This window comes from Halictus rubicundus, chromosome 10, assembly GCF_050948215.1.
Source record: "Halictus rubicundus isolate RS-2024b chromosome 10, iyHalRubi1_principal, whole genome shotgun sequence".
Classification (NCBI taxonomy): Eukaryota; Metazoa; Arthropoda; class Insecta; order Hymenoptera; family Halictidae; genus Halictus; species Halictus rubicundus.
Genome location: NC_135158.1, coordinates 60,432 through 87,123, shown reverse-complemented (window position 1 = coordinate 87,123; position 26,692 = coordinate 60,432). Strand labels below are relative to the sequence as shown.

The 26,692-nt window shown below is 37.4% G+C and overlaps 1 protein-coding gene across 2 annotated transcripts in view; it reads left to right on the top strand.

Annotated features, from left to right (window-relative positions):
• The first annotated feature begins 1,226 nt into the window (after positions 1 to 1,226).
• LOC143358222 (uncharacterized) overlaps positions 1,227 to 26,692 on the top strand; it is a 36,356-nt gene continuing 10,890 nt past the window's right edge. Inside the window, exons 1-7 of one of the 2 annotated variants that reach the window (XM_076795195.1) lie at positions 1,227 to 1,406; positions 10,342 to 10,461; positions 17,033 to 17,153; positions 20,679 to 20,925; positions 21,950 to 22,048; positions 22,167 to 22,257; positions 22,697 to 22,842. In XM_076795195.1, the coding sequence (XP_076651310.1) occupies positions 1,266 to 1,406; positions 10,342 to 10,461; positions 17,033 to 17,153; positions 20,679 to 20,925; positions 21,950 to 22,048; positions 22,167 to 22,257; positions 22,697 to 22,842 (965 nt within the window). In that variant the 5' untranslated portion in view covers positions 1,227 to 1,265. The remainder of the gene's footprint in view (positions 1,407 to 10,341; positions 10,462 to 17,032; positions 17,154 to 20,678; positions 20,926 to 21,949; positions 22,049 to 22,166; positions 22,258 to 22,696; positions 22,843 to 26,692) is intronic. The other variant, XM_076795196.1, reaches the window with a different exon arrangement.

Here is a 26,692-nt window from a genome sequence, read left to right as displayed (position 1 = left end):
GTACTCGTTTTAAATGCTCATTTCTTGCGACGCCAATGTCTACAAGTAATCAGCGAAGTATCGGCGTCGAGGATAATGATGGACGTCGACGACCATAACAGATCTATCATTTTTTACATTTTAGAATATTAAACTTGTACATAAACAACAGTAGATCATTTTTTGAAAATTTTTTACAAACAGTTTGTGTAAATTTTTTCCAATTATGATCCAATTTAATTCTTAAAATATAATCGTCCCAATTTCCGGAACAGTGCACAAGGCTTAAACAGAACTTTAATTTATGATAAGTTTAATTTCATAAATTACTATACAGGGTGAGGCATCTAAGACATTCACCGAAAATATCTTCGATTTTTTTAGTAATACGAAAAAATGTCTCGGGAAGAAAATGTTTGAGGGTCATTCCATGCCAAATCGATCAGTTTTTGACGTCACCATCGGCGATTTTATTCTAACCGAAATATGTTACAGGCCTTCGAAGTTTGCAACTTTTACCCATTTTGGCGAAAATGGGCTTCACTAGCCAATTTTTATCTTAGGAACTGTTTGTCCGATTGAGCTAAACCTTATTTTGTTTTATTCACAAAGAATTGAGTTATTGTAAAATAATCGTCGTACGTTCTTACAGTCTTCGTACGTTAAGTTATGCTTTCTGATGAATAACTGCTTCGAAGATCATTCGAAGGTCAATATATTATACATGGTTGAATTTGTCTTTTCATTAGCTATAATATTATACTAAATAAAATATGTCGTTCCATTTAAAAAAAATACGACGATGACCTTGAAATATCGGAAAATTTAACCTAGAGAAAAAATTCTCGGTTACAATAATTATCCCCCTAATTAAAAACTAGTCCACAATAATTGTCTTAGGTACCTCACCCTATATAAGAAACAGGAAAAGAGAAATACTTCTACACAATAAGTGATCATTGAAAAGCAAATACTTTTGCTCAAGGAAGAATACAAGCAAGACAAACAAAAAGATCTAGAGACCACAGTTGCCATACTCGTATTTTAAAAATTTAGCGTCTCATATTTTTTCACATTCTCTAGACTCTAGAGCATACTAATCAAACCGATCGATTCCAAACAGAGGTTTGTATGCGATCGAATTACAGCCAATTTTGTCAGGACAATTGAGAATGTCAGAAAATTGAAGCAAAAATAGTAGGGTACCATGAATAAAGTATGGTTCCGAGGTGTAGTTGGACGATGCCTCAGATTCTTCGTACAGACGTTCTTCGGCAGCGGGAAAGATGGAAGTGTTTGAGGGGAATCTTAAATTTTATCATACTTTGACGTGCTTGACTGGCCTCTGGCCCTACGACAAGTCCATTCTGACGAATATACAGAGATTCGTTGTCGTTGTGATGACTTTTACTTGTATAATGACCCAGGTGATAAGAGTTCAAGTCATAATCGAATATTTCTTTAAGGGGTCATTCCTCTGAACGCGTTTAAATTACAAAAATTAAATATAAGCCGCGTTTAAATTCTCTTCAGACGTAATCAGTTACCATGTCCTGTAATTGACATAGGAAATGTTTATTTTGCATTAAGATTCGCAATCGATTAGTATGCATTTGGCAACAGTCTCTTATTATCTATCTATAAGTGAAACTCTACTGTTTCGAGTTTACTATATGCTGTAAACAATAACATTAGGAATGAAGGAAGAAGAAAATTCTTACTGGGATAAACTTTTCATTCATTTTCCTATAATTTTATCGCGAAGTGTGCTTCGAATTTTTGTCTGAAACCTTATTAGTGCAATTTCTAGTCGTTTGTTATTTATTACATACAAAATGTTAATTCTTTAATATCAGAAAAGCGGGCTTCACTCTTACAATGTGCTGGGAGTAGAATACAGTGATTGATGAATATATCGTAAGGCCTGGAAGATAAACATTGCGGAAGCCGAGGAGTGTAAACATAACATGGGTCGGGTATACTGGTGTGGGACCAGGAGGCCACTACTAATCCAATAAGAAAACTTCTTTATTTACCAATATTTTTTTTATGGGACTTTCACTTTGCTTGTTTAAAAGCCCGCGTAAGATCAGGCCTTTAAATAAAAAATTCAATTTTTTATTATTAATTATTTTTTGTGACAAATGAAAATAATATGAAACACGATATCATTCGGATCATATTTACATTAATTTTCCGTTAATATAATTGTAATGGAAAGTAACTTTCATCGTTCATTACACAATAAATATCATTGGTATTATATCATATTTGGTATCGTTTTCATTAGAAAAGTGTCACGAATATGTTGATGAAAGTTCCATAAAAAAAATAATGAAAAATAAAGAAGATTTGTTATTGGATTAGTAGGGGTCTTCTGGTCTCACATCGATATAGCCGACCGTGTTATGTTACACTCTTCGTCGGTGGCGGCTCTCGATCATCGCGGCCCCTCACGGGGTATATCCCGCGGTAGTGGGGACAATTCCGCGATGTTTATCATCCAAGTCTTGGCGATATATACAGGGTGGCCCACATAACCTTTAACAGCTCAATATCTCGAAAACTATGCCATCGATTTTAAAGTTCTTGATCTTAAATTGCATGGATCTGAAGGGCCTTTCTAATTACATAAGCGTGAAGTGGCGCCCCCCTTTCCCTTTAAAGGGGGCCGGGGTACCTTTATAATTTTAAATGGAACCCCCTATAAAACGTTACATATTTCGATTCTACTGGGAAAAAACAAGTACATTTTGTCTGAAACATTTTTTTGTCAGATACTTCCATGATGAGATATAACAGTTTGAAGTTTCAAGTTGTATTTTGCACAAAAAGTCATTTTCCACAACACCCTGCAGCCACTCACAAAATGTTACGCGGTGATCGTAATCTGCTATCGAATGTTCTTGTGATAAAATCATGTGATATGGATGATACTTTTGCCGTTTCAAAATTCGTTGAATTGATGAACGACTAATATGTAATGTTTTATAATCACTAGGATTTAATGTAATTGCTGCAAGAATATTGACACTATTGTTTTCATTAGTGACAGGTTTAGGTTTATCGCGAGTTTTTTTACACAATTCACCGTGCTCACGAAGCCGCTTTTCTAAATTATAAAATGTTACATGACATTTTTTGATACCATAACGTTCAAAATACATCACTGCTGCACGCCGATAATTTTTTTGGCATTCACCTAACGTTAATAACATATTCACTTCTGTATCAAAAATAGCCATAATCACAATGTTACTGCTTGAATAACAGCTCTAAACTGAGAACGTTTTCATGGATAATTGAGTCAAACTCAAGAATTGTAAATATTATTGTTTGTGTTTCTTCACGAATCAGCAAAGGACTCGAGCGCGTATACATAATTCCATAACGCTATTTCCGAGCGCTTCAAGTAAGTACCTACAACTCGAAACTTCAAACTGTTATATCTCATCATGGAAGTATCTGACAAAAAATGTTTCAGACAAAATGTACTTGTATTTTCCTGTAGAATCGAAATATGTAACGTGTTATAGGGGGTTCCATTTAAAATTATAAAGGTACCTCGGCCCCCTTTAAAGGGAAAGTGGGGCGCCACTTCACGCTTATGTAATTAGAAAGGCCCTTCAGATCCATGCAATTTAAGATCAAGAACTTTAAAATCGATGGCATGGTTTTCGATATATTGAGCTGTTAAGGGTCATGTGGGCCACCCTGTATAGAGAAATCACTGTACTTCGAATTTTTGCCTGAAACCTTATTAACGCAATCTGTCGGCGTGTTATTTTTAGTAGATCCAAAATGTTGACTCTTTAATGTCGGAAAAGCAGGCTTCGCTTTCACAATGAGCTAGGAGTAGAATATGTGACAATTTACAGTACCTTCTATCGTAACAATTTGATTACTCCCGAGGATTATGGTCTAGCCGATAAAAAGGAGTGATAGCATAAATTCTTTCAATGTTCCAGCTATTTTACTGCTTGCACCAGGATTTTCTTCGGGCAATAGAAATGCTGGAATGATCGTCAGTCGAAATTTTGGGACAGTGTCGTCCATGTTGCTTTCATCATGTCATCGACTGAATCTGAATGTGGACGTATGGCCGATTCGTAATATAGCTGAAGATCCTGCATTAGTTTATTTGTGAACTGCACTTTGCTCTCGATGTTGCACGTGTACCATTATTCATTTGTTTTTGTTGCTCCAATTGAATGAATGCTTTTTCCTTTACATCTTTGGCCATTTATTAAAGCGCTTTTTGTATGTGGAACACAATAAAGAATTTCTTTAAATTCACATTTTCATAGGAAAATACTGTAATATTTTTATGAAATATGAAAACACCGATCTTCAGCTGCTACATCAAAGGAATGATTCCTTAACAGAAATTTACACTTTTTCATTTAGAGCACACAGCGGTATAATTTTATTTAAATTGTTTCATGTGAAGCAATGTGTCCACGAATCAATAAATATTATTAAATTTTGCATTTGTTCGTACAGAAATTAGAAAGTATATTGAAAGTTATACTCAGAATTTCTCAATTTTTTTCAATGCTTCGATTTACCCATTCATTTATTTATTTTTTCTGAATTCTTAAAGTTTTCCGTCGTAGGAAAAGTTTTGAGAACGCTGGACTATTAGTATATGATATTATACTATCTGTTTGCCATTGATTTGTTTATGTTTTTCAATATTGATGTAAAGTATACGGCTATCGATGTCTGTAATAATACTTTCATACAAAAATATTATAATAAGTAATAAGTAATAAGTAATAAGTACCCAGTCAGCCAAACTTGCTTCGAGCAAATCTTGATCAATGTTTGTAATCGCACTTTATGAGCAAAAGCTGGTCATTTTGGTGTCAAAAGTATGCATGCAAAATTTCATACCAAATGGAAAGCAAATTGACACCAAACCTTGACCTCCTTATAAATTGGAGGAAATCTTTTATCTAATTTATTTTTTAAGACTGAAATATTTGCAGCTCTTAAAATTGTAGTGTTTTCCCTCCTACATACAGCAAGATTTCCTCCGATTTTGCTCGATATTTAATCTTAGTGCACTCTATAAGGAAGCGAAGGTTTAGTCTCAACACAGACGAGGGTCTGTGGTCTCAATTTACTTTCCATTTGGCATGGAATTTTGGCTGCAAACTTTGCACTCAAATACCACGCCTAATGCGGAAATAGGTGGATCGAAATTTGTACATAAATTTTGGTAGCAAATCAAGAGCAAATTGTTTACTGAGTAGTAAATAATAAGTATGGTACGCATAAATTATGTCAATAGTTATGTTCATAATTGTGAAAGTAAATTTTGCGAGATATATAATTATTTATAAAACATTCGAGTATTAAGAATGAAATTCCATTTCAAATGTACATTGAAATTAGATTTGTTTAACAAACGTTCGTTTTGTGTCAAGTATCAGGCTTGTTGAGATTGAAAACTTATAGAGCAGGTTCTCTAGTGATTCCTAGCGATCACCACGCTATAAACGTCCGCTAGGAGAAGCTCGAGTGACAGTGTGCGTGTCGTGTGCGTGTGTCACACACAACGCTAGATCCGGAAACACGTACACGCGGATTGCAAGGATTCTCCACAAAAGTTCCACTTTTGCGTTTTCTATGCGTAATTTGCAATATTCGGCAGAATGTAGAAGTTCAAGTGACACATTTTCTTAAATAACCAGAGATTTCGGGTTCTTATGGAAAACGTAGGGGGCAGCGCTCTAGCGGGGACATATACAATGTCAACGCAACGTATATTATGTTGTATAATTACGTATTATACAAATAATTCGCCGCCCCCGAAAAACCAACCCACAGTTATTATTTTGTTAAAATATAGTTCCGACATTTTTCGCTACGAGCGCTGTATTTTGTTCCCGATCATTGTCGTCGTTAGCAGTCACTGTATTGCTAAAACAGAGGAAGAGACAATATATGTCGCCAGTAAGCTAGGTTTCATAAGAAAGCGTGACGTCATAATATATCTGACGATGACGCATTCGCTACGTTCGAGTGAGAGTGTGCGGCACACTCACACACACCGCTAGGTCGGCGTGTACGTGTACCTACGAGTATTGCAAGGGTCGGGGATTCCACAAACCATTTCTCGATAATGCAAAGATGGGGCTTTTCAGTGGTCGAATGCGTTAGATAAAAGATAAATACTTTTGCGTTTTCGAGAAATATTTTGCAATATTCGGTCGCATGTTGCCTATCAGAGAGGCTATCTAAGACAAAATCGGATTCAAAATCAAGGAACTTTCGATAGGAATGAGGTAGAGCGATGAAATTTTTTTAAAATGAAAGCTGCAACTTTGTAGAATATGGGAAAAATAGGGAGATTATTACCATCCAATCATTTCAACGAAAAAATGACTTCATTAGTTTTTGTCACAAAAATCTATTTTTCGCAAAATCCCGAGGTCGTAGACAAATTTTGAGACCAGATTTGAAATCAGCGTGAAAAAATCTATGGGAAATGATGTTAAAAAAATTTTTTCCGCGCGTGGTATTGGAAAAACTAAAAGGGCCTAGCCGATTAAGATGGTCAAAACTGCCCTTAGAGGTTTTTCAATGATTAATGAACCATTCGAAAGCTGACCCAGAAAAACCCCTCTGAGCAAAATTTCAACCCTCTATCTTGCCCGTGAGGGTAGTTACAGGGTAAATTAGATTTCGCGCTTTTCCACGCATTTTCCACACTCTGATGCTTCCTAAAATTCTGAAAAAAATGTGGCATATTTTGGATCCTAAGACAGATTTTTGAGAATTTTTTCAGATTTTTTTCTTGCAAACTGTGGTCGCAAAAAATGAAAAACCTCAAAAAAATCGGAAAAATGTACATTTCTCAAAAATATGAAAACATGCTATTTTGCTGTTTAGTGCCCCGATAAAGTACCATAACAGGCAGTGTCCTCAATTTTTTTTAGTTTTTTTCTTGTGGGCACTTTTTGTCCAGACAAGAAAAACCGAATTTTTTCGCCGTTTCTGCTATTAGGAGGAAAGTTACACTTGTTGGTTTTATCGCAGGTATATATTAAGTCATTTTAAACATTATTACATTGAAACAAGTAAGTGTTTGACCTAAGAAATGTTTTAAGAGAAAAAATGGATTGTATTTTGTGCGATATATACCAGAATGTTCGGAACGTTTACAACATCGCCGCACAGTGGGGTATTTGGCCCGAAAAGCCGGAAAAAATTATTTAAGCGTTATGTATAGGCTCAATGCCATAATGTAGTAGGTCGTTGAATTCGTCTGAACATCAGCTATAACATTATGAAATCAAAAATATATCTTAACAGTTAAAAAATTAAATTGATCCTCACTTTTTATAAAAAAAAAATTTTTTCCGAAATTTTATGTATTGAAATTTGTAGACATCTGAATACTGTTAATCTTTTGTTCGAACCTTTTTTTCCTGAGATTATCGGAAACCCTTGAAAAATCGTGGCGATTGTGGAGTACGTACACCGAAAAGCTGGAAAAAGTATTTTTACACGTATGATAAATTATGTTAAAACGATGTAAATTATTATTTTAATACAAAATATGTAGATCATGAAATGTTTTAATAAGTAGATATATGTATTTTAAGAATATTTTGAAATTATTACCATTAATTTGCGTACGTAAAACACTTCTAAACGCTAATACTAAATTAGCTATAAAACGTCAACCTGGACAAATCTGGAACCAAACTTTATTAGCTTGGAATCACAAATCTCTACCGAATATAATGAGACCAAAGAGACCATCGGGACTCGCTCAGAACCATGATAAAATCGTTAATGAAGTCTTATAATTGTAAAAATAATTTCTGAATTATTGATCATATACAAATATTAATAACTTTATAAATAAGTATAATAAAAAAATGAAAACAGTCTGAGAGTGTAGTCCATACTTACCTAAAAGATATCTATAATGCAAACAATTACACAGCTTTTTTAAAGCATGTAAAAATCACTCATAAATGTACGATACGTTATAGCATGATTGGAAGGCAATACAAATCATAGAATCTCTTGACTTTCGATTAAGTTTAGAGATTCATAAATTTACAAATGAATAAAAAAAATTTAGTACATTGTTCTCCACACATTCAACAACTTCGAGCAATAAAAAAAATTACAGTTTATGTTAATTTTTGGAAATTGACTTTTTTCTGGCTTTTCGGGCCAAATACCCCACTGTGCGCCGGTTGGCACAGCGGTTAGGGCGTCGGGCTACGGAGCGGATACGCTGGTGTTCGAATCCCGTCGGTGGGAAATTTTTTTTTCCATACGTCATCTTTATTTTTTCAATTTCTTATATGGTTTATTCATGTGATTTTAACAATATTTTTTTAATGTTTTAAAAATATTGAGGTAACATTTTTAACTAAAATACATACAAATGTCGTCTGTTGTCGCTGGGTCTTTGATGCTCGGCGCTCGGCAAAAGTTATTCGAAGATTTATTCGAAGCCTTCGAATAAAAGATACAGATAGAAGATGAAAAAATTATTCGAAGTTCGAATAAATCCGCTTCGAATAAAAAAATTATCTTTATTCGTCGGATAAATTCTCGTCGGATAAAAGTATTTATCCGATACTCGTCGGATAAAGATACTTTTTTTATTCGAACCTTCGAATAACGAATAAAGATAAAGTATCTTTTATTCGAATCGTTATTTAAATATTTTTTTATCTAAATAATGCCCAACTCTGCTCGGCGCTCGGCAAAAGTTATTCGAAGATTTATTCGAACCCTTTCGACGAAGTATCAAATGAGGTTTATAACACGAGCGACTGGAATCCGCCTCTTTTGAGGAGTTTAGTACACACTGCATGTCTAGCCTTCCTTTAATTAGTTTTGGAGGCAGGTCTCTGGAATTTGTGGATGCATTCGCTTGTACGGTCTGGCTTGCGAGTCAATAGCAATTGTTAGCGTACCATAAAACTCCAGATGTGACACAGAACACAGGTAGGTGTGCTGGGCGCTATGTCACCAACGCACTAAAGGACTGAAATGAAGGAAACACTTTTGTTTTTTCAATGATCGTCGCAAAAAATTGTTCTTCCTTGAATATGGATGGTACCATGGTATTGGGTTGTAAAGGGGTGTTAAACAGAGCTGCAATGCAGCCCATAAAAAATTAGTAGAACGGTAAAATAAAGAGTAAACTAGAATGTTTTCGAGTAAAATTATTTAAAAATAGTTCTAATGTGTTTTTAAAGTCATCTAGTAAAAATCTTATGGTGCTGAGGTGGAAAAAATATTTATTCATGAAAGAAAATTTTTTTTAATTAATAATAACAGTAGCTAAATATATGAAAAAATTTAAGATAGTGTTGATGACAATAGCTCATTATTAGATTAATATTCAGGTTGGTCGCTTTGAAACTTCGATATGAGATCTGTATTTGTTCGAATACTGTTTCCGGGTGTTCCATTTTTTACAACTAGAGTTTGCAACTACAAAATTGGAAAAAAATAAAATACGTATCATTACAATTAATATTATTCTTAATTTATATTAATTAGAGATTTTGTACACAAGATTTACATGTTAGTTACATATTTCATATACAACAATTAAGCTGTACGTTCTAATCCTGGTTAAAAAAATAATGTGCGTTCAGTTTTATGCTAAAAGACTGACCGGTTCTGTGCCATGCTAAAAGACTGACCGGTTCTGTGCCATGCTAAAGCGGCGATGTTACGAAGTGGGAACGCCGAAACCCCGGGCGTGAGCACTCTCATTCCTCTCTGGTTCGTGTTCCTACCTGCGGGAATCCGCACGTCATTTCGCGATAATGCAAAATGGCATAGCAAAATGGATAATGTGAAAAAGGAGGAGATAGGAAAATAATTCTTAATATTTTCGTCCATGACACTCCTGACAAGGTCCCCCCACCGCCGTTTTCAATGTCTAGCCCACTACATTTATCTTGTATCTAACACTTTTGACCACTGAAATCCCCATCTTTGCATTATCGAGAAATGGTTTGTGGAATCCCCGACCCTTGCAATACTCGTAGGTACACGTACACGCCGACCTAGCGGTGTGTGAGTGTGCCGCACACTCTCACTCGAACGTAGCGAATGCGTCATCGTCAGATATATTATGACGTCACGCTTTCTTATGAAGCCTAACTTACCGGCGACATATTTTTACTGTTTTACCGATACAGTGTGTTACTCGACACTGAATGTGGAAAGCGTACTCAGCTCCTCATACTGGACGAAAATGTTACTATTTAGCTTCCTTTAGCGGCCGCTCGTTAAAAGCAGTATGCATTTCGTCGAAATCAACACGCTAAGCTCATGTCCTAAGCTCATAAGTGGAATATTTTTCAGATATTGACTGTAACAAATGCAAAATTGTCACTGGAAGAGATAATTGTGTTGATATCATTCGGTTGTACGTTATTCTTATATTTCTTACGGTACTCTACTTCTCTTATGTTATTTCCATTGGTAAGTGAGAGAACATAACGCTCTTGTTTCAGTTTTACGCAACAAAAAATCGTTATCCTATTACAATTTTTACTAGGCGTCTCATATCAATTTTCGTAAGCTTGAGTTTTCATTAAAAAATTTCCATTAATTTAATTATTTTCTTAATAATAATAATATTTATGAAATTGAATTTATTAGGTTTACAAAACATATCTATTAATCTTTTTTTATCTTTATCCTTATGTATAAAATATTTATTCATTTATTACTAGACAGCGGATTTTATGCGTCTATGACAAAATTGGGTAGTAATTTAAAACAGTAAAAACATTAGCAGAATTTAAAAATACTGATATAGTATTTTCAACTATACATATACAGGGTGGGGCAATAACTATGTCCAGTTTGAATATTGCCGTTATTTGTAATAATATGAAAAAATGTTATATAGAAAACTTACACGGTATAGAGGGGAACATATTGTGACACAAACATTTTCTGCGTGGGTGGAGGCATAGAGGTGATTTCAAGGTCAACTCTATTTTTTTAAATGAAATGCTATGTTTTTTTTATCACGACGTGATAGCCAGTGTTGAGACGAATTCAGCGAGTTATCATTGGAGGTCATGCAAGGTCAAATGTGGTAGTAAAATAAACTTTATTACCTTACAGGAGATGCTCGAATTGGTGACCGTTTGCGTCAATGCAAAGTTGCAATCTTCGTATACCTGCATCACGTGCATGTCTTATCGTTTCTGAACTTATTCTAGCATATGCTGCAATTATCCGTTGTTTCATATTTTCTGGTGTAGTGGGTACTTCTTGATAAACAGCATTTTCAATGCTCCCCAGAGAAATAAATCTAATGGTGTTAAATCCGGAGAGCGAGGGGGCCAAGAAACTAATCCTCCACGTCCTATCCATTTATTTGGGTAAAGTTCGTTCAGTGCATCTCTTACTCTCCGAGCATAATGTGCTGGACATCCGTCGTGCTGTAACCACATCATTTGGCTAACGTTTAGTGGTACATTTTCTAATAAAGTCCCCAATCTACTTCGTATAAAGTGTTCATATCGTTCCCCAGTAAGATTTCCATCGATAACATGCGGTCCGATAAGTTCAGAAACGATAAGACATGCACGTGATGCAGGGATACGAAGATTGCAACTTTGCATTGACGCAAACAGTCATCAATTCGAGCATCTCCCGTAATGTAATAAAGTTTATTTTACTACCATATTTGACCTTGCATGACCTTCAATGATAACTCGCTGAATTCGTCTCAACACTGGCTATCACATCGTGATAAAAAAAACATAGCATTCCATTTAAAAAAATAGAGTTGACCTTGAAATCTCCTCTATGCCTCTACCCACGCAGAAAATGTTTGTGTCACAATATGTTCCCCTCTATACCGTGTAAGTTTTCTATATAACATTTTTTCATATTATTACAAATAACGGCAATATTCAAACTGGACATAGTTATTGCCCCACCCTGTATAAGCGTAGTACAGTAAATTCTGGTTGTATGTCAGTCGGAGGTTCTCGCCGACCGTCGCATTTGAAATACACAGGGCACGCTGGAAACCTAAGAGTCATATCGGTCTACAAGTCACAAAAAACCTATTATCACTAAGGCCTAGTTCAGACACGGCGGAAACCGCGCGGTTGTTATTTACATTAGCGTCTTCATATTCGTTCACACCTGCCCGCGCGGTACACTGATCCGCGCGGCTGCCGCCGATGGACCGCAGGAAACAAAAACCGCGCGGATTCCGCGCGATTCTATTTTCTATGCTTCTTATGAGAGCGTTCAGTTGTTGGGCGGATTTCGCGCGTTTACGCTGAGTACCAGCATGAATCGTTTCGACACCGAATTGTTTATCGATGAAATGGAGAAAACACCAGCGATATGGGATATCCAATGTGCTGATTATGTCAATAAAGTCTATAAAAATCGAGAGTGGCAAGAGTTGGTGGAGTTATTTGGAGATGAAGATGATACGATGGAAAAAAAGAATGTTTGGTAAGAACTCGCTTATATATTAAAGAAAAGAAATGTAAGATATTATAAATAGAACTGAAATTTATCATTTTGAAATTATATCGGATGTACTCAATACTGCCTTTTCCTATTTTTTTTTTTTTTAGTTTGTTTGTGAAGCAGCCACAAACATATTGTTTCTTCAACTTCCATGTTAATACTGAGATAAAACTTCGCCTCTCTCCTGCGTATCCGCACGGTCGCCGCCTTTTTCTGAACAACTATCAATTTTCACGCAGTTCAAACCACGCGGTTTCCGCCGTGTCTTAACTAGGGCTAAACGCTAGTGACAAGAAGACTGCGAAAATATTCGTCTTCGATACAATGTTGCACGGAGAAACGGACAGCGAAGCTCGAGAGCCGTCGCCGGCGAAGAGTGTAACATAACGCGGTCGGCTATATCGGTGTGAGACCAGAAGACCACTACTAATCCAATTACAAACCTTCTTTATTTTTAATTATTTTTTCATGGGACTTTCACCAACATATTCGTGGCATTTTTCTAATGAAAATGATATCTGTGGCGGTCCCTTTGGAGAAGGGTTGATCGGACCCAGGCGTGCTCGGACCTTGGACGCATTTGGTCGCCAGGCCCAAGCTCTTCCCGAGCGCACATTTAGTCGCCGAAAGTCTGTTCCTACCTGGGGTGCACATTTAGCGACCAGGTTCGGGGTTTTTCCTTGGCGTGCACATTTGGCCGCCAACCCTTTACTTTCGCCAGGACACGGGTGGTCGGTCCAAGGACGCGAACTTTCTCATTCGGTTTGAGCAGCTCATAATAAATTACACCCTGCTGATCCCACCAAATACAGAGAAGAAGCTTCGAACCATGGATATTTGGTTTTGCAGACGATGTTGATGCATGGCCGGGCTTACCCCACGATTTTTTACGCTTTGGATTACCGTAGTGTATCCACTTTTCATCGCCAGTCACGATGCGGTGCAAAAAACCTTTTCTTTTCTGCCGTTGAAGCAGTAGTTCACACGTGAGAAAACACCGTTCGACGTCTCTCGGCTCCAATTCATACGGTACCCAATGTCCTTGCTTCTGGATCATTCCTAAAACTTTTAAACGTTTTGAAACAGTTGACTTATGTACTTGTAATGTTTTTCCAAGTTCTGCTAGCGTCTGACATCGGTCTTGATCGAGTAATTCCTCCAACTTTTCGTCTTCAAATTTTTTCGGTGCGCCAGAACGTTCTTTATTCTCAAGTTCAAAATCATTATTTTTGAAGCGTCGAAACCAGTCTCTGCATGTCGTATCCGACAAAGCATTGTCACCATAAGTCTCAACAAGAATTCTATGTGCTTCAGCTGCAGATTTCTTTTGAATAAAGTAGTGCAATAAAATTCCCCGCAAATACACTTTTTTGGCTCAAAAGTAGACATTTTCAGAACTCAGAAAAATTACTTTGTGTACACTAAAGTGAACTACCATACACTGAAATTTAAGGTTAGATACACTACTGCCTTGCATGTGTGTTACCATTCGAAATTCCACGAACGGGGTACTGCTACTGCCATCTTTGAAGAAACAGCGAGAACTTATTCAAGGTCCTGATATTTGTGGCATTATTCTGATTTAAATGATACCAAACGCGATATAATTCGGATCACATTTACACTAATTTTCTGTTAATGTAATTGTTAAGGGAAGACTTCCATCGTTCCATTACACACGTAAATATCATCGGAAATATATCATATTTGGTTTCATTTAAATCTAGATTTAATTTAGATTAGTAGTGGTCTTCTGGTCTCACACCGATGTAGCCGACAATGTTGTGGCCGCGAGGGGTCTCGAGCTTCGGCCACTCACCGCGGTGGTGTGAGTTTTTCCACTGACTTCAAAGTGTAAGGTTGGCACTGTCATACAACAAGAATTTACTGTATTGTCAAATATATTAAGAAAGAAAATAAATTTCCATTACACTCCAGTTCATTGCAATTCAGGTAGAACATTTTTATTGTGCATAAAGATCCGCTGTCTATTTATTACCTACAAAATTACAATTTTAATTGGAATAATTAGAAATTTAATTTGACCATGAACATTAGCCGTTCGATAAATATATATCATTTACTGATTCCCCTCGGGGTTACAATCTTGTTCACACCTCCTTTCAACCGCTCTTAACCTAATCTTAACCCTACTCTTATCCTACTTAACTTACTCAACTTAACTTAAACTATTACATTATATACACGAATGAGAGAGAGAGCGAGATCTTACAACTAGAAACACACCTTATTCTTGTTTTCCCTCTCCCACACAAACATACCTCTCTGCTCCCCCCTTCCCTAACCTCACACATCCTGGACCCCCTCTTCCGGTTGCTTCACTCCATTCTCATGCTTTCACTCCTTATGATACCTCTCCCGTGCCTCTTCCACTCATGCTCTTTCTCCACTCATCGACCTTCCTCAACCATTCCTCTGCTTCTCCTTCGTCCCCTAATACTTCCCCCATCATCCCCTGCCAACCTCTTCCTTCGCCCCTCCCATACACATTTCCCACACGTGCTCCCATGTTTCCTTCTCCCACCCATATACCCTACATAATTTCTTCTTCTCCTCCAACCAATACTTTCCACCTCTCATTTCATTTCCCAACCTGTACCTGGCCACCCTTTGCCATTTGCTCTCCCCCCACCCTTTCCTCAAATAGCCTGGTACCCCCTCTGCCTTCACCCTCCCATACCACGTGTTGTATCTTGCTTTTCCTATCCTTTCCCATCTCTCTCCCCACTGCTTCTTCTTCTCCCTTTTCACTATCTCCCCACTCATAGTCTCTATCCTCTCCTCCATCATAATCTCCGCCTCCTCCGCTGTCCAACCCCTCTCTTCCCAAAAACCCCTTCTCTCCTTCTCCCACCCAGCTACCTCCCCTCCCCTCCTGCCCTTCCTCTTACCTGCTCCCAGCACAGTCTTGCTATCTCCCCCCCTTTTCCCTCCCTCAGCTTCTTTTCGTAACCCCACGCCCTTAACCCCGCCCTCCCCCTCAACATCTCCTTCTGCAGCTCTTCCCTTACCATATACCCCGGCGTGCAGCTCTCTACCCCTAATACCCACCTCAGAAACCTATCCTTTTTTTTTTATCGTGAGGAAATGTTTTATACATACCCCGACTCCCTGGGGGAAGCCGGGGTTATGTGGGACTCTCTCCGGAGGGCGGAGCCCCCGGAGACTACCCACTAAAACCTCACGCCCACCTAAGCTAAAGGGGAGGTGCCTGGATCACGCGAGTACTCAACAGGACACCTCCCAGCTATCATCATACCCCGGGGGAGGGGTTAACCTCCCCCACTTCCTACGCTATAAGACCCCGGGCGGAGGGACCCGCCCGGTGTCCCCATCCCTGGAGCCTTCGGATTGAGCTTCCCGAGCCCCAGCTCGGTCCACCCACAGCTCCCGGAGTCTTCGTGCCCCGCTCGGAGCCGGTATCCCGAAGGAACCAGCCCCGGCCGAGGCAAGAAGACGCCGCCACCGGAAGGAAGGGCCGTCGGAGGCGCGATCCGGCACGCCCTGACCCTTCCTCACCCAAATCCCCCCACGAATCCCCCTCCCCTAAGGGAGGGACGGACCGACACCCCCCCAAACCGGGAAATTAACCCGGGGGGTGTCGTCCTATCACGGGGGGAGCTATGCTCCCCCCCCGGGGGCCCGGGTCAGCTCACACCCCGGGCCCCCAAGTTCACCGCCCCCAGTTGTGGGGGCGTAACAGGGCGCGGGGAAACTCCCCGCGCCATCCCCACTCCGCCCCCCACCACCGGGGGCACACGTTGACGCGGGGGAGACCCCCGCGCCCTCCCAGCCGTCGCCGCCCCCCTCCTGGGGGGACCTCAGAAACCTATCCTGCAGTCTATCCAACCCTTCCCATTCCTTCCATCCCCAAATTTCCACCCCATAACTGATCAGCGGCCAGACCAGCTTATCAAACAGCCAAATTTTCCTTCCCCAATCGTTTCCGAACCTCCTCTTCCCAATCCCCCATACCTGTCCCATTACCGCTGTCCCCTTCCTAACCCTAGCCTCCACGTGCTTCCTCTGACTCCCATCCCTCATGATAACGTACCCCAGATATTTAAACTCGGTCACTTCCTCCAGTACCTTGCCCTTCCATCTCCAGGTTACCTTTTTCCTCCTGCCTCCCCCCTTCAACACCTCATTATCTTGGACTTTCCTGAGTTCAGTTGCAGTTTCTTTTCCTCCAGGTATTTTTTCAGCCCCCTCATCATCCCCCTCATTCCCTCCTCATCCTCCGCCACCATAGCCAAACGTGTCGTCCGGGTATGCCAGCGTGTAAATTTTCCTTCCCCCTAACTTTATACACCCCATCCTCCCTTCTCCAGCACCTCATCCATGTCCGCCAACAGCCGTTCGATAAGTATAAATCTGTAAATTCCTTTTTTATTTTACAGCTACGCTGATTAAAACTTCTTCGTCTTGAATCATTTCTTACAAGAAAAAGAACATTCATATCTATCATATCTGTTAAGAGTAATTTTGACAATGTTACTACTTTCTTTTAACGTGATTTTAGATGAAATTTGTGTATGAAAGTATGGAAAAAGATTATGCTGCGGTGAAAAACAATCCTGTCGAAATGGAGATGCTTATGGAAGATTCGATACTGGCTAAACGCATTGTCCAAGCATACTTCTGTAATGGCTATGATAATATTGCTTCTGTGTATATAAGACAACGATGCAAATTATATCAAACAATTTGCACATCAATGATATGAATATAATTCAATTTTTCACAAAACATTTTACATAAAGTCTTCCTTGAACTCTTGCTACTCGCAAGTAGAAAAGGGTAGTCGGTAAACGAAATATTGGTGAGACAATAATAGTCCAGTGACAAAAGTATTTTGTTTTTAGTTGTGTTTTAATGAAACCTCTAGTAGCATATTCGTGACATTTTACCAGATAGTACCAGACACGACACAATTTGGATCATGTACACTGTTTAATCCACGATTTCATGGAACCTTGATTATCAGAACTGATGAATGTTTGACAAAATAGTTACCTTGCTACCTTATGCTAAGTCTTCATTGATTTGTACAATAAATCGTGTTGTATCTGAATTGCTTTAGATTGAATTGTTTAGTTCAAGTCCTTGATATATTAACGGTTCGGATAATCGAGATTCTAAAAAGTCGTGAAGATTCGTGATAAGGTAGTGGCCACATTAACGACAAAAATAGGCTTAAAATGATTTTACGTGCCTTAACTTTTCGTCCTTATGCAGGGTGGGGCATTTAAATGGAAACACCTAAATATCTCGGTTATTATTAGTCGTACAAAAAATATCCACAGAATAAAGTTGTACTGTTTCAAGGGGAGAATTTGACGATGGTAAAAATTCTTTCTCAAGGTCATTTTTTTACAAGATTTCAAGGTCATCGATATTTTTTTAAATGGAATCATATATTTTTTTGTTGATATTCTTATAGAGAATAAAATGACAAATTCAACAACCTATCATAATGTATGATTCGGCTCATCTGATCTCAAGATGTTTACATTAATATGTCCTAGCGTTGTGGAACAAATCCTGGCTCATGAATTCATACTGAAACCTATGTTTATTATGATACGCGTCATTGACAGCGATAACCGATGTACCGTAGATTATTCGAGTAAAGATCTTATTCCTTCTTCAGTAATCCTAGTCTAAACTTCGAAGTGATTACAATGCGTTATACCGTACAAGAGAAAATTGATATGGTTTTCATGTCTGGTGAATGCCAGCAATACCTTAGACAAGCAGTTCGTTTATACAGTGAAAGATTTCCAGGCCGTATTTGTCCCTCAGTCCACGCATTTTCTGTTATTATAAGACAGTTTAAGCAAACCGGTAACGTGAACGCTAAGAAACACGACAGACGAAGGACCGTAACGCACGAAGAAAATGCCATTTGCATCGCAGCTGCAGTGTCCCAAGATCCGCATACAAGTACTAGACGATTGGAGCGAGAAAGTAGAATCAGTAGAAGAAGTATTCTGCGAATACTTCATCGAGAGAAATTCCACCCATATCACGTAAGCTTACATTAGCAGCTTCATGAGACCGACTATCTTAATCGTGTGCGATATTGTCAGTGGGCACAGCATCAATTAGAAATGGATAATGCTTTTTTTGCATTTTTATTCACGCATGAGGCATTATCCACGAATCACGGGCAAATAAATCTACATAATATGCATTATTGGTCGGTTGAAAACCCAACGATAAGAGAAGTGGAAAGGCAAAGACCGTGGTCTGTTAACGTGTGGTGCGGTATTGTGTATAACAAATCGCAGGACCGTACTTTATCGACAGCACACTCACAGGACACAAGTATGCCCGATTTCTCCGTCAAGATTTGCAGACTCTATTAGAAGATATGCCGTTAAATATCCGGCAACGCATGTGGTTTCAACACAACGGGTGTCCAGCTCATTACTCCAGAGTTGCAAGAGCAACATTAGATTCAAAATTTCCGCAACGTTTTTGATCGGACGAAGGGGAACTGTAGAGTGGCGACCTCGTTCTCCGGATCTCACTCCATTAGATTTCTACCTACAGGGAAGATTGAAGAACATTGTTTACCAAGAAAAACCTACGACGCCACAAGATATGAGGCAAAGAATTACTAGGGCATGTGTTTTACTTACGCCGCACAGTGGGCAATTTGGACAAAATCGGATTCAAAATCAAGGAACTTTCGATAGGAATGAGGTAGAGCGATGAAATTTTTTTTAAATGAAAGCTGAAACTTTGTAGAATATGGGAAAAATATGGAGATTATTACCATCCAATCATTTCAACGAAAAAATGACTTCATTAGTTTTTGTCACAAAAATCTATTTTTTGCAAAATCCTGAGGTCGTAGACAAATTTTGAGACCAGATTTGAAATCAGCGTGAAAAAATCTATGGGAAATGATGTTAAAAAAAATTCTTTTCCGCGCGTGGTATTGGAAAAACTAAAATTTTCTTGAAATTGTGCAAGTTTAACGAATTTTCTCAAGGTTAAAAAACGTTCGTACCATAATCTCCCTATTTTCCCATATTCTACAAAGTTTCAGCTTTAATTTAAAAAAAGTTTCATCGCTCTACCTCATTTCTATCGAAAGTTCTTTGATTTTGAATCCGATTTCGTCCAAATTGCCCACTGTGCGCCGTAGGAAATAGAAAACGCATACAGATCGTTTATTACGAGACTTCAGTACTGCCAATGCCAATGGCCATCATTTTGAACACGACATATGATTTCGGAACACGTAAGTAAACTGTAAACATTTTGAGTTCAGATGAGCCGAATCATACATTATGATAGGTCATTTTATTCTCTATAAGAATATGAACAAAAAATATATGATTCCATTTAAAAAAATATCGATGACCTTGAAATCTTGTAAAAAAATGACCTTGAGAAACAATTTTTACCATCATAAAATTCGCCCCTTGAAACAGTACAACTTTATTCTGTGGACATTTTTTGTACGACTAATAATAACCGAGATATTTAGGTGTTCCCATTTAAATTCCCCACCCTGTATAAGAATATTTTTTGCTGAGAAAGGGCTCATTCGAAAGAGGAAGGTTCAATATTATGAACTGAGCATATTATGCAGATATTTGATAATATAAGCGATAGAAGTAGACTAAAAATTAACGATGTGCATGACGTGGAATGCAAGTATTTTATGCCATTGGATGAGTTTTCTGGATGAAAAGGGAGAGTGGCGCGCACTAGAAAATATCTCCAGCTATAAATTGAGCTATATTTTGTCTTGATTCTCTGCGAAATAAAGCCAAAAACTTGAAGCACGTTTCTGGCGTCAGAATTCATAATATCGATAATACAGAGCAAAAAATCTGACAAGTTTAGTCACAGATTTAAGACCCGTCAGATCAAGACCATGACGGATCTTAAGTCTGTGTCTGAAGGCTATGAATGGAAATTATACTGCAGTTACCGACTTGCTGATACTGAAAAAGTCACGTGACGATCCCGGGCCCTTAATCAGAAAAATGTCAGAAGTATGATGGTGAAAGTTTCATAGAAAAGTAATTATTAATAGACAAGTTTTATCATTGGATTACTATTGTCTCGTCGATACACTTCCGCAGATACGAATGAAACCATTTCACGTAAGAACTACTTTAATATTACATTATTTTTGGTTCCAGCTATGGTGTGTACAGGCGGATTATGTCTTGTTGCAACATTAGGGGTATCTACACTCGTGGACTCGGATATACAGCTTCACTTCCTGAATCTCTTGGGATTTTTTTATACAGAGAGAAATCTGCAAAGCGCTATTGCTTGTTGGCATATAATACTGACAACGTCGTATGGTTTATTAACGTTAACAGTCACGGAGGGAGGGATTACTGTTTTTGCCACTTACATAAGTGGTTTGTTGAAAATCGCCTCGTACGTTTCAATTAGTTCAATCAATGTTCAATTTATGTGCCTTATCATTTGGACTTCTTCCTTCTCTTATTGAAATAGTATTGAAATTTAATAATGGGAGTATACAATAATTAAATTCCGGATTTCTATGCAAAATAAAAATTGTTTGAATTAATTGCTGCATAGACATAGATTTGTTCTTTTAATAACTTTAATGGAACGAAAATAATACAACAGTATTTTGAAATTGTTCTCATTTTTATTACAAATGTATAAAATCCACAGTCTAATTATACCAAGGAAGAAGACGGAACAGCTTGCTGTGAACAATTGTGCGAGTAACTGTATTATATTCGCGTCCATTGCAACAATATTGACTTGCTCAAAAAGCGAATTGATTATTTCAATAGCATCTATATACAGGGTGTCTTAACTAAATGGGATCACGTACTTATAAGCCTCATTTACTGTTGAATGAAAAACTTCTCAGAATAAACTTATACTATCTCAAGGAGTACATATGACAGTAGAAAAAGTCTTTTCCCAAGGTAATTTTCCAATGAGTTTTCAAGGTCCATTAGTGTACTCTCAAAAAGTACCGTATATATTTGCTTCGATACTCTTGCATAGCAGAAAAAAATGAATTCAACGACCTCAGTGACTATACCGTTTCGATCATTTAATCTTGTAATATTTATGTCTGAAAGCTTGGATCTTGAAAGATTTTTCAGACACAAATATCTCGAGATTAAGTGATCGGAGTGGCATGGTTATTATAGTCGTTGGATTCGTCTTTTTGGGCTCCACAATAATATCTAAGAAAAAATATAAGGTTTTAAGAAAAAGAATATAAATAATCTTGAAATCTTGTTACAAAGTGATCTTGAGAAATGATTCTTTCCACTGCTATACGTGTATGTATCACATACCGCTTGAGATAGTATAACTTTGTTCTGAAAAGTTTTTCTTCCTACAACAGTAAATAATGCAGATGTTTAGGTGATCCCGTTCAGCCGAGACAACCTGTATACTTTTTTTTCTTCAGCTACCGTCTGAAAAACGCGATTAATACAGCGGCGTGCTCAGACACGATTAAAGAAATTGACATACGGTCAGCAATGGACATGCATCGCCGTGCAATTCTGTTGGTAACTTCATCGAAATATTATTCAGATAGTCAACCGTTATTGGCGTCTATTTTATTGTATTTTTGTTACACGTTTCATTCGTCTTGCGTGGACATTATGCATTCTCGGATGAAGGTATACTAAAAGGTACCTGGCAGACCTGACGGTGTTTGCTTTGTTCCTTACAATACTAGTTATAGTCGCGTTTGGCGTAAATATATATCGGGTAAGCGTTATTAGTAGACAGCGGATTCTATGCGTTACGATAAAAATGATTACCATGTAATTTAAAACAGTAAAAACATTCAAACTATTTAATACTGTTACATTTATATAAACATTTATAATTACATTTATTATTTTATAAATTATATTTATTATTTTATAAATTATATTTATTATTTTATAATTACATTTATAGTTACATTTATAATTTTATAAAAATACCGTTACATTATTTTCAACCTATTAAGCATATCAAGGAAGAAAATAAATTTCTATTTCACTCCAGTTTGTTGCAATTGGCGCAAAACATTTTTATTTTGCATAGAGAACCGCTGTCTAGTTATTAGAATCTGAGAAACAGGATTCGAAAAACGAATTATGTGAAAATTTTCTCGTTCTGTAGAAAGGAAGGTAATGAGACTGCTTTTCGCATTTCACAGTTTTTCATAAGCATCACGGAGTTTAGTGATAGGGACGCGGTACTGCTTAGTGTACATTTTGTCGTGGCGTATACTACATTTATTTGCGGGAATAATTATACTGGGCAGATACTGATGGATACCAGTGCTGAGCTTTACAATGACACGTGAGTTCATGTTCTTCTATTTGAAAAATGGTTTTACAAACAAAATGTGCGAATGCACGGCACTTAAAGCGATCATGTCTTTCATTCTTTTTTCTATTATTAATATCCTTAATCTTACTAATCCATATTCTCTAATCTTATTATTGCTGTTCCCTTATTATTCTATTATTCAGCTGATCCTCTTATCCAGCTTATTTAGCTGCATAAAAGTGTTCACGGTTACTTAATTAATATACAGGGTGTCATAGAATAAAGCTATACCATCTCAAAGGGTACATTAGTGAAAAGAATCCTCAACGTAATTTATCAACGAAATTTCAAGGTCATCGGTATTTTTTATATGAAACCCTATATGTTTTCTTCAATATTCTTGTAGAGCATAAAAAGGCAAATCCAACGACTACCATAACCATACCACTACGATCATTCAATCTCGAGATATTTGTGTCTGAAAACGAAATTCTGGGTTAAGTTTGATCCTTTCAGAAGTAAATATCTCGAAATTAAGTAATCGTAACGGTATTTAGTTAGTGTAGTTATTGGATTCGTTTTTTTATGCTTTACAAAGATGGGCAGAAAATCTAAAATTTTCGAATAAAAGATAACCGAAAGTTATCTTTTATTCGTACTCATTTTTCTGAGATACATATTCACCACAGTTTATCTGTAAGATACTCTTCACGATTTTCATTCGTCATCTGTGGTTTATCGAATCTCAAATTAACGGCATATGCGTATTCAACGCCTCTAGCGGTGAGATGTTAATTGAGATGCGTTATACGTAAGATACAGCTGATGATTTTCAGAGTATCTTTGACGATTATTTGAGCGCCACCATTTATATTACGGCGAATCCCGACAGATACCCGCTACGGAAATGTATCTTTGATTTTCGATGTATGATTTTCAACGTAACTTTGAGATTTATTCGAAGCTCGCTATAGGAAGATGATTTATTCGATTGTTTTATTCGTGATGAGTATTTGGAATAGATGAAAATCACATGTATCTTTTATTCGTATTTTTATTTGATTTCAAATAATCGACCTCTTGATCCGACGTTGCCAAGTCGTAACACTTACGTCGTAATATGTAAGTACGTACTATGGTGTAGTGACTCCCATTAATATTAAAACACTTTTTATTAATTAAACGATTGTTTAAACAAATGAATCTTTATTATTTAAACGATTGTTTAAACAAATGAATCTTTATTATTTAAACGATTGTTTAAACAAATGAATCTTTATTATTTAAACGATTGTTTAAACAAATGAATTTTTATTACTTAAACAGATGTTTACATAGATAAATGTTTATTATTTTGAAGTGGGTAAGGAGATATAAAATCTCAGAGACTGCCCTCACTTCATTTATTACTAATATCGGTAAGCGCGAATGTCAGTGCAGTGCTGGTGTTGTTGTCTCGGAAGCTTACAATCGATTGGCGACTCTCGTTGCAATCTTAAGGGCCCGGAGTGCCAAAAGTAGAGTGACTACATTACCGACAAAATATGGTTTTACGGGGATCAAGTTTTCGTCCTTAAAAAGGAATATTTTGTCGCTGGTAAAGGGCTCATTCGAAAGAGGAAGGTTCAATCTAATGCGGGCTGGTCTTGAGCTGACGAGATTATGGAGATATTTAGAAATATGAGCGTTAGAAGTAGGCCAAACATTGACGATGCACGTGCCGTGGAATTCAAGCATTTTTATGCCATTGGATGAGTTTTCTGGATGATGTCGAGACCAGCCCGCATTAGAAAATATCTCCAGCTACAAATTGAGCTATAATTTGTCTTGATTCTGTTGCGAAATAAAGGCGAAAACTTGTTTCCCGTTTCGGCATGGCTTTCTAGCGTCAGAATTCATGATATCGATAATATAGAGCAAAAAATGTGACAAGTTTAGTTGAGCTGGAGCTCATCAGGTGGCGCCTAAGTAGAAGGACTGTCGAAGTGGGATTGGAGGAAACTGCAAGCACAGACGAGGTATAGGAGTAGACCAATCACCATATGGGGTTTCGTGTCTCACATGTAAACAACTGGTTTTCTTACGCCCTCTACGCTGACGAACGATAAATGTTGGAACTAGATCCACAAAAATGATCAAATCTGGTCAAATACAAATGATTGACGAGTTATGTACATATCTGATGTTATGACTATAGAATAAATTTTCGAATAACTTTTGCCGAGCGCCGAGCTTCAAAGACCCAGCGACGACAGACGACATACATTGTACGCGGATGGAGAATCGCGCACGTATGAAAGTTTAAACTTTTAGATTTTTCAATATATCCTCATTAAATTGTGACGAGCGAATGGAGGGGATTTTCCTGATGAAAATGAGGTCAAATTCGAGTGCAATCGAACAAGTTTCACCGATACGTAATGTTACGATAAAAATTACAATCTCATTAAAGACAGTCCAAATGATGTCGTGTTTGGACTCATTTTGATCGGGACAAGCTCTACAACTCATTCGTCTTAACAATATTGTTCTGATTAAAAACATAAAAGCATAAATTGCCAATAATGCATGATTCTCCATCCGCTTACATTGTATGCCGTTTGGCAGTCGCTGGGTCTTCGACGTTCGGCGCTCGTCGGTCCTCGTCGGCCTTCGTCGCCGTTTAATCGTCGAGCTGGCAAAAGTTATCCGAAGATTTATTCGAAGCCTTCGAATAAATCTACGGATAAAAATGCTAAATACAGTCCAATTTGTACCGTGTTTAGTGTTATTTTAATCAGAAGAATGCCAAGAATTAGTTGGCGCAAGTCCCATAAAAAAATCCTGAAAAACAATGAAGTTTTGCAATTTGATTGGTAGTTGTTTCACACCGATATCTCGCGACTCTACGAGCTCGGAACTTCAAAGACCAGCGACCGACCAACGGCCTACAATGTAAGCAGATGGAGAATCGTGCATTATTGGCAATTTATGCTTTTATGTTTTTAATCAGAATAATATTGTTAATACGAATGAGCTGTGGAGCTTGTCTCGATCAAAATGAGTCCAAACACGACATCATTTGGACTATCTTCAATAAGAATGTAATTTTTATCGTAACATTACGTATCAATAAATTTGTTCGATTACACTCGAATTTGGACTCATTTTCATCAGGAAAAGCCCCTCAATTCACTCGTCGCAATTTTATGGTGGTATATTGAAAAATCTAAAAGTTAAACTTGCATTCGTACGCGATTCTCCATCTGCTTACATTGTATGCCGTTTGTCAGTCGCTGGGTCTTTGAAGTTCGGCTCTCGTCGGACCTCGTTGCTGTTTATTCGAAGCCTTCGAATAAACGATACAGATAAAAGATGAAAAAATTGTTCCAAGTTCGAATAAATCCGCTTCGAATAAAAAAAAATTATCTTTATTCATCGGATAAATTCTCGTCGAATAAAATTATTTATTCGACAAAGATACTTTTTTTATTCGAACCTTCGAATAACGAATAAAGTTAAAGTATCTTTTATTGGAATCGTTATTTAAATAATTTGTTATCTAAATAGTGCCCAACTATGTCTGGAAGTAGCGCATTCGATTCCCGGTTCGGCGAGGCGCATATTTTGCTATAACTTATGAACTAAAAAAGATATCAAAGTGAAATTTAAACTGAAAAAATTAAAAAGAATCGGGTTTAATGGTATGTACTGAAATATATTTTGTATTTTTAAATAATTCTTTTTGTTTTTTAAATTTAATTGCCCTTACAAATGTTCAAAGCTAGTTATTATAAATATTGTTGTTCAATCTTTTATCAATCACAAATAATTAAATTTATTAGAATACATACGATGCAAATGAAAAGCAATATCAGAAGTAAATTGAATAGGTAGCTAT